We start from the raw sequence: 9,624 nt of genomic DNA on the forward strand, positions 1-9,624 counted from the left end.
TCGCTCACACAAACACTACCCTCTTTAATTTTATCAATTATTCCCTCTTTCTCATAGTAGCATCATTATTTCTATCTGATATTCCATTTCACACACACACATTGCCCTTTTGAATTCTATTGGTTATTTTGTCATTCTTACACACACTTGACTCTTTTATTCTATCAGTTAATCTCTCTAACACGCTTACTATCTTGTTTTATTCTATCAGTTACTCCCTCACACACACTACACTCTTCAATTCTATCATTTATTCTCTCTCAAACACACACCTCCCTCTTTAATTCTTTCAGTCATTGTCTCTTACTCAGACAACTCTCATTCTGTCAGTAATTCTCTCTCAAAACATACTTCCCTCATTTATTTTATTAGTTATTCTCTGTCTCACACTCTACTTCAATTTTATCAGTTATTCTCTCTCACACACACACTGCCCTCTTCAAAGAACAAAAGAACAAAGAACAAAGAAAATGACAGCACAGGAACAGGCCCTTCGGCCCTCCAAGCCTGCACCGACATGCTGCCCGACTTAACTAAAACCCCCTACCCTTCCAGGGGACCACATCCCTCTATTCCCATCCTATTCATGTATTTGTCAAGACGCCCCTTAAAAGTCTCTACCGTATTCGCTTCCACTGCCTCCCCCGGCAACAAGTTTAAAAATCTGCCTCGTACATCTCCTTTAAACCTTGCCCCTCGCACCTTAAACCTGTGCCCCCTAGTAATTGACTCTTCCACCCTGGGAAAAAGCTTCTGACTATCCACTCTGTCCATGCCTTTCATAACCTTGTAGACTTCTATCAGGTCTCCCCTCAACCTCCGTCACTCCAGTGAGAACAAACCAAGTTTCTTCAACCTCTCCTCATAGCTAATGCCCTCCATACCAGGCAACATCCTGGCAAATCTTTTCTGTACCCTCTCCAAAGCCTCCACATCCTTCTGGTAGTGTGGTGACCAGAATTGAACACTATATTCCAAGTGCGGCCTAACTAAGGTTCTATACAGCTGCAACATGACTTGCCAATTTTTAAACTCAATACCCCAGCCGATGAAGGCAAGCATGCAGTATGCCTTCTTGACTACCTTCTCCACCTGCATTGCCACTTTCAATGACCTGTGTACCTGTACACCCAGATCCCTTTGCCTATCAATACTCTTAAGGATTCTGCCATTTACTGCATATTTCCTGTCTGTATTAGACCTTCCAAAATTCATTACCTCACATTTGTCCAGACTAAACTCCATCTGCCATCTCTCCGCCTAAGTCTCCAACTGATCTATATCCTGCCGTATCCTCTGATGGTCCTCATCGCTATCCGCAAATCCACCAAACTTTGTGTCGTCCGCAAACTTACTAATCAATCCAGTTACATTTTCCTCCAAATCATTTATATATATTACAAACAGCAAAGGTCAATTCAAAGTTATTCAATTCAAAGGTTCAATTCAAAGTTATTCTCCAACATACTCTACCCTTCTTAATTCTAGAATTTATTCTCTCTCACATACACACTTTCCTCTTTAATTCTATCAGTCATTGTCTCTTATACAAACAACCCTCATTTTGTCAATAATACTCTCTCGCACATACTTTCCTCTATCATTCACGCCAGTCAATGCTATTGGTTATTCTCCCTTGCACACTATCCCCTTTAATTTCAACGGTTATCCTCTCAAACCCATACTGCCCTCCTTTATACTCTGTTATTTTCTCTCACACCCTGCCCTCTTTAATTCTATGTCTCTCTCCCTTAAGCTCAATGTTTAAATATCTTTGACTCCTTCTTTGCTCCCTGTCACAGCGCTCTCTTTTTAAAGACAGTAATTGTGTTTTGCTTTCTCAGATTTAGTATAGAATTACTATTCGATCTCCTTATCATTAAATTCTGTTTTAAAGATTAAATAAAAACAGAAAATGCTGGGAATACTCACCAGGTAAACTTCATTTTCTCCTCTACAGGCATTGCCTGACCTCTTGAGAATTTCCTGCATTTTCTGTTTTTATTTCAGATTTCCAGCCTCCACAGTATTTTGCTGTTCCACTTTTAAATATATTCATTTAAACTTGGTTCTTTGTCACTCCCTATAAATAGTAATATATAATTGTTAATCTCTCTCCCTCTTGCAGCTCGGCAATCTTATATTGATTAATTTAATGCAAACTTTCTCTCCCTTTTAAAAAAAAGTTCAAACACAATTTCGTGTTACTCTCTTTATTTTGAGAAGTATTTGAACTGCCTGCCCTGTGTTCAGTGGTGTTCCAGTGTTACTCTCTCTGTTTCTCTGCACTCCCCCCTCTGTCTCTCTGCAGCTTTCACTCCAATTTACCTTCACTCACCTCCATTTAGTTCGCCTGTTCTGGAACCAAGTTTTAACTTGAGCGTCCGTCATTTTGAGGGATTTGGCTAGCGCCGCTCTCTCAGCCGAGGCCAGATACTTCTGCCTGTGGAATCTCTTCTCCAGCTCACAGATTTGGATCCTGGTGAAGGAGGTTCGGGGTTTCTTCCGTTTTGGAGGGGTTCTGTTCTGGTAAGGGTGTCCGATCCGCCGGGTCACCGTGAAAGGAGTCAGGGCAGCTAGTGGAAGACAAGAGAACAGGGCACAGTCATCTCCAACAGGGTCGACAGGAGCCAGAAGCTGCTTCATTTGTAAAATAAATGTTCATTTTCAATATTATTCACATTTTACTGTTACCCCCGGGAATAAAGACTTTCACCCGCCCCGGAAAAGAAAACATACTTAAGGAATGAGCGTTAAACTCACAGATAGAGGCGGTACACAAACACACAGACAGATAAAGAGACACTGGCACACACAGAAGAGACTGTCACACAGACACAAACACACATAGATATGGTGACACATACACAGACATATACAGATACACAGATACACATATTCACACACATACATACAGACACACAGACACAGGTATACACATACAGATACACATACACAGGTACACACACAGGCATCACCCCACAGATACAGACATAGATACACAGAGAGACATATATCCACACAGCTACATACAGACACACATGCAACCCTCACACACACACACAAAGACATATAAACAGACACATTCAAAGACACAAAAAGATACAGACACACACACACACAGACATGTATACAAAGAACAAAGAAAATTACAGCACAGGAACAGGTCCTTCGGCCCTCCAAACCTGCACCAACCATGCTGCCCGACTTAACTAAAACCCCCTACCCTTCCGGGGACCGTGCACATACACACAGACACAAGTGCATACAAAGGCACAAGCACAGACACACACATATAGACATTCAGGCATGTTCACGCACACATGTAAACACACAGTTACACATACATAAATATAGACACACATAATAACCACATGTTACCTCATGGTCATACTGAATCAGAATCACACATGCACTCTACCCAAACCGGTGAGCAATTCGAAATCATTTATATTGGAACTCTTTGGATTTATTAAAATAAAATTGATATTTTGAGTTTTGTCTTTATAATTTGAGTTGATTTAATAAGTGGCAGAGCAGACAGAGGAGGCAATGATTTCCATTTGGATTCAATCTGTCTCCTTACATCAATGCTGCTGGGAAATCAGTTCAAATGTTCTCACAATCAATTGTCTTTATTAATTTAATCATTAAATGGATTCATTATCGATAAGGTTTCATGTGGAGATGGCAAATACAACCTGTTTGATCAATTAAATATAATTTAAAAATCAGACATTAGGAATGGTGTTCCTTCACCCTGATGCAGTAATGGGTGGGAGCGCTGTTCAGACTTGAACCAACAGCCAAGAACTGAAAACAGAGAAATGAGAAAGCGTAATGAAGGGGAGGTGTAATCAGCCATTTCCCTGGTGTTAAAACTCAGAGAGGAAAAATTATGGCGAATAACAACTCCAATTAGAGGAGTCATTTAACAACGACTAGGAACGGGTTCAATCCCTTGATTTGCCTGGATTTTATCTGTATAGGTACTTCGGCGGCACAATGGTTAGCACTGCTGTCTCACAGTACCAGGGACCTGGGTTCAATTCTTGGCTTAGGTCACTGACTGTGCAGAGTCTGCACGTTCTCCCCGTGTCTGCGTGGGTTTCCTCTGGGTGCTCCAGTTTCCTCCTACAGTCTGAAAGATGTGTTAGTTAGGTGCATTGGCCATGCTAAATTTTCCTTCAGTGTACCCGAACAGGAGCCAGAGTGTATCTACTAGGGGATTTTCACAGTAACTTCATTGCAATGCGTAAGCGTACTTGTGACACTAATAAATAAACTAAAATCGAGGCTTATTGTGTTGTGAAAGAGACTCATTGAGTTACATCCTACTGGGTGAAGCACAAAACATGTTTTAAATGCTGCAGTTTTTAACAATTCGTCCAGAATTCAAATGCAAAAGACAAAGAACACTTCTGCATGAAATTTAAAAATTCTCTCTGGATCGGGACCCTGTTCTGTCTGGGTCAGACCCCATTCTCTCTGGGCCAGTCCCAGTTTCCTCTGGGCTGGGACCCTGTTCTCTCTGCGCTAGGACTCTGTTCCCTCCTTGATCATGATGTGGAGATGCCGACGTTGGGCTGGGGTGAACACAGTAAGAGTTTTAACAACTTTGGACTTTAACCTGGTGTTGTTAAAACTCTTACTGTGTCCCTCCTTGATCAGACATTGTTCTCTCTGGGTCGGGACCCTGTTCCCTCTGGGCCAGGGCTCTGTTCTCTCTGGGCTAGTCCCTGTTCTCTCTGTTGGAATCATAGAGTCATAGAGATATACAGCAATGAAATAGGCCCATCTATGCTCCAACGCATCCAGGCTGACCATGTTTCCTAAACTGAACTAGACCCATTTGCCTGCATTTGGCCCATATCCCTCTAATTTTTTCCCATCCATGTACCTGTCAAAATGTATTTTAAATGTTATAATTGTACCCGCCTCTACCACCTCCTTTGGCAGTTCATTCCATATGCACACCACCCTCTATGTGAAAAAGTTACCCCTCAGGTCCCTTTTAAATCTTTCCCCTCTCACCTTAAACCTATGCCCTCTAAGAACAAAGAAATGTACAGCACAGGAACAGGCCCTTCGGCCCTCCAAGCCTGCGCCGATCACGTTGTCCTATCTAGACAAACCGCTTATATCCCTCTATTCCCCATTTGTTCATATGCCTATCAAGATGTCTTAAATATGGCTAACGTAACTGCCTCAACCAACTCACTTGGCAATGCATTCCAGAGCCCCACCATCCTCTGCGTAAAAAACTTCCCCGCACATCTCCACTGAATGCTTCCCCCCTTATCTTGAACTTGTGCCCCCTTGTAATTGTCATTTCTGCCCTGGGAAAAAGCTTCCAACTTTTTACCCCATCTATACCTCTCATAATTTTATAAACTCTAGTTTTGGATTCCCCTACCCTGGGGAAAGGACCTTAGCTTTTCAACTTATCTATGCTCCTCATGATTTTATAAACCTCTATAAGATCACCCCTCATCCTCATATGTTCCAGGGACAAATAGTCCAAACCTATCCAAGCTCCCTTTATAATTAAAACCTTTCGGTCCTGGTAACATCCTTGTAAATCTTTTTTACACCCTTTCCAATTTAATTACATCTTTTCCTATCGCAGGGCAACCAGAATTGTATGCAGTACTCCAAATGTGACCTTACCAATGTGTTGTACAGTTTTAACATAATGTCCCAACTCCTATACTCAATACTCTGTCTGACCGATGAAGGCAAGTGTGCCAAATGCCTTCTTCACCACCCTGTCTACCTGCGATGCCACTTTCAAGGAACTGTGTACCTGCACCCCTCTCTCTGTTCGACAACACGTCCCAGGGACTACCATTAACTGTGTAAGTCCTGCTCTGGTTTGTTTTACCAAAATGCAGCACCTCGCATTTATCTGATTTAAACTCCATCTGCCATTCCTCAGCCCACTGGCTCAGTTGATCAAGATCCCATTGTAGTCTGAGAAACCTTCTTCACTGTCCACTATATCACCAATTTTGGTGTCATCCACAAACTTACAAACCATGCCTCCTATATTCTCATTCAAACTGTTTATATAAATGACAAATAACAGTGGACCCAGCACCAATCCCTGCGGTACATTATTGGTCACAGGTCTCCAGTCTGAAAAACAACCCTCTACCACCACCCTCTGTTTCCTACCGGTGAGACAATTTTGTATTCAATTGGCTAGTTTTCCCTGGATCCTATGTGATGTAACTTTACTGACTAGTCCACTATGCAGTGCCTTGTCGAAGGCCTTGCTAAAGTCCATGTAGACAATGTCTACCGCACTGCCCTCACCTATTTTCTTGGTCACCCCTTCAAAAAACTTTATCAAATTTGTAAGATTTCCCATGCACAAAGCTGTGCGTATGATCCCTAATCAGTCCTTGCCTTTCCAAATGCATGTAGACCCTGTTCTCTCTGGGTCAGACCCTGTTCTCTTTGGATCAGACACTGTTCTCTCTGGATCAGACACTGTTCTCTCTGAGTCAGTGCCTGTTCTTTTTGGGCAGTCCCTGTTCACTCTATTCTCTCTGGGCTGGGACCCTGTTCTCTCTCTGGGTCAGACACTGTTCACTCTGGGTTACTCCCTGTTCTCTGTGGGTGCGACCCTGTCTCTCTCTGGGTCAGAACCCTGTTCTCTCTGGGTCAGACACTGTTCTCTCTGGGTCAGAACCTGTTCTCTCTGGGTCAGAACCTGTTCTCTCTGGGTCACTCCCTGTTCACTCTGAGCCACGACCCTGTTCTTTCTGGGCCGGGGCCCTGTTCACTCTGGGTCAGACACTGTTCAGTCTGGGTCAGACACTTCTCTCCGGGTCAGTTGCTGTTCTCTCTGCGTCAGTCCCTGTTCTCTCTGGGTCAGAACCTGTTCTCTCTGGGTCAGTCCCTGTTCACTTTGGGTCAGGCACTGTTCACTTTGGGTCAGGCACTGTTCAGTCTGGGTCAGACACTTCTCTCTGGGTCACTCCCTGTTCTCTCTGGGCTGGGACCTGATACTCGGTTTCGACGAAAGGTTGAGTTTATCTCCGCTGAAGTTTGCGAGGCTATCTTATTGAAAGTGCCCAAGGCGCTTTGATAGGGTATATTCTGAGAGGATATTTTCCCTCCTGGGGAATCTTATACTCAGGGAACCCAGTTTAAAAATAAGAGGTGTCCAGTTTAAGAGGGAGCTGAGGAGGAATTTCTTCTCTGTTTTGATTGGCTCCATACTCAATGCCCACACGCCCGTCATTTCCAGCATATTCCATTATATATATATATAAATCTGTGGTTAAATTCTATCCAAATGATTTCTTCTCCCGCTGTGGGAATGTGTATAGTGATTTCCTGACCAGTCTCTTTAAAGTCAGAATTATCAAACCCTCCGGACCTGATTGTCAGTTTTAAACTTTTATCAGCTTTGTAAATAAATGTTACAACTTTAAATCTATTTAAAATAATCGATCTTTTCTCCGAGTTCAGTCCCACTCGCCAATGTTTCTCAATGCAACGTGTTGACACCGCGACATTCAATTCGGGTAACTTTACATATTACTCATATCTACTAAATTTCTGCTAATAGGAAATAATATCAAACAATTGAGTTCGAAATCAGGCGAATTTTAAAATACCACCCATTTGTAAATGTGTGAAGAGTGAAGAAGAAGTAGTTTGCAAAGTTAATTCAAGTTGTACAAGAAGTCCATTAACTTCACCAGCAGCTCCGCCGGTTCTCGGCAATTATTAAAATCGGGCAGTTTAAAGGCGGAATCCCATCTGAGAGTTTAGTAACATTGAAATATTCAATCCCGCCCCCCACCAGTCTCGCCCTTTCCCCCTGATTTAAAGCACATTGAAAGGTGACCACATGCTTTCCCTTACCTGTCAGCCTGTCTTTAGCAAACCTCCTGCTGCTTTCCATCCAGGGGAAGTTGAGACCACTCAGCCCAGCCACACTGCCAATGCTGGGCACGGCAGCCTGGGGGACGGGCCGATGAGCCGGCACTCTGATCACCCCGGCTGAAGCCAAGCCGTTCATGTTGAGGTTGACACTGTAAGATCCGGACACGCTATCCTCATAGGTAGCCGTCCCCAGGGTCGGGTAGGCAGTGGCCAGGGCCGGGTAGGCACCGCTGGCTAGGTAAGCTGCCTCGGAAACTCTGGCGCTGTTCTGCAGGCAGTTCTCCTGGTCGGAGCCACTGAGAATTTGGTCGATGCCGAAGCTGATGGGCTCATGCTGAGGCTGTGTCTGTGTGTTCCCCGGCTGATCCATACCGAACCCCCAAGCCCAGCAAGATCTGCACCCTGAAGATTAAAAGCACACACAGAAAAGGTAATCTTTTAAAAGAGGTGCCTGGGCACAATGGATCCACGAAACATGCTCAGCAGTTGGACTTTGCGAAGGTTGAAGGGAGCAGGTGGGCTTTGAGAGGGAGTTGGCATTACTGTGGGAGCTTCCGACCACATATCCTGGCTGTGTGCGCACCTCCAGCTACACAGCCCCCTCACTGGCTGAAAACAAGAGGTCTTCCTCTGCCATTGGCTAACTCCTGGCAAATCCACAGGAAGACAGAGCTCAGGGGCCGTATGGATTTGTCAAGGGTGTGAGGGAGAGAGTCCATTGCAAAAACAACTGAGAACGAAAACTATTAGAACGAAGCGTTTTATTCAGAGGCTGGCTGTCCACTGGACGCTAGGGGAAAGTTCAGTGTTTGTCCCACGGGTTTATCTGGATACTGATGTGTGTCAGTCTGCTGGGGTTGAATAAATAGCGGCCACCTCCAGTTAGTTTGCCCTGAATCCCATTATTCGATTTTAGTTAAAAGTCCGAGAGTTGGCCCCTGAAACCTTCCCAATAAAGTCTTACAAACTGAACAAAACTGTTCAGGGAGCAGATGTTAAGTTTGATTTGAGATATCGTTCGGTTCTTTTTCAAACGGATTATTATTTAAATTGTATATCAATTACAGACCCACTGAAGGGAATTAACAACAGTATCTTTTACCCAGTTCCAACCTTGGATTGAAAAAGCTACAACACAGCCCCTGGCTTTAAACCGAGATGGCAGGCAGAGAATTCCATTTCACTGCCACCAACAGAAGGTTGGGTTTCTCTCGGGTTCCACACTCACCCATCACATTGTTTCGTCTTTATTCGTTTTGGGAAATAAATTCAAGCAATTAAAAAAAAACCCTCTAAAAATCACAGAGCTAGTTTGAACCTCTCGACAGTTTTCAGCTAAAATCTTCCGATTTGCTCGCTTGGGGAATCAGTTCGGCGGAGAGGGCACGAGAATGGGGGAAAGCCGGATTGTTGTAGAGGTTTTCCTGTCGGGAGGGGAGCACGAGCTGTTTCTAAATGAGCCGGTGGATATGAGAAGGAAATGTTTTACCCTCTGATTAATACCAATTTCCCGCAACCGCCTGGAAAGCCCATTTATTGAGATTTTATATATAAAGTTTGGTTAAAACAAGTTGGTGTTTGGCCACACTCCCTAACCACGCCCAGCCCAATAAACATTCTAAATGTTGGGAATCAAACAAGTCTCTCTCTCGCCCATGTAATCACTTATCTCTTTATAAGGGAAATGAAAAGAGGGAACGCGATTTTACATTAACACAATCA

General features: G+C 43.7%; 1 protein-coding gene across 2 annotated transcripts in view; it reads right to left on the reverse strand.

The window, feature by feature from the left end:
- Positions 1 to 8,272, reverse strand: part of LOC144505533 (T-cell leukemia homeobox protein 3-like) — a 194,437-nt gene extending 186,165 nt beyond the window's left edge. The window contains exons 1-3 of one of the 2 annotated variants that reach the window (XM_078231659.1): positions 7,882 to 8,272; positions 7,716 to 7,721; positions 2,339 to 2,576 (exon numbers count right to left, since the gene is read on the reverse strand). In XM_078231659.1, the coding sequence (XP_078087785.1) occupies positions 2,339 to 2,576; positions 7,716 to 7,721; positions 7,882 to 8,272 (635 nt within the window). The remainder of the gene's footprint in view (positions 1 to 2,338; positions 2,577 to 7,715; positions 7,722 to 7,881) is intronic. The other variant, XM_078231660.1, reaches the window with a different exon arrangement.
- Positions 8,273 to 9,624: the final 1,352 nt, after the last annotated feature.

Source organism: Mustelus asterias, chromosome 16 (genome assembly GCF_964213995.1).
Source record: "Mustelus asterias chromosome 16, sMusAst1.hap1.1, whole genome shotgun sequence".
NCBI classification, from domain to species: domain Eukaryota; kingdom Metazoa; phylum Chordata; class Chondrichthyes; order Carcharhiniformes; family Triakidae; genus Mustelus; species Mustelus asterias.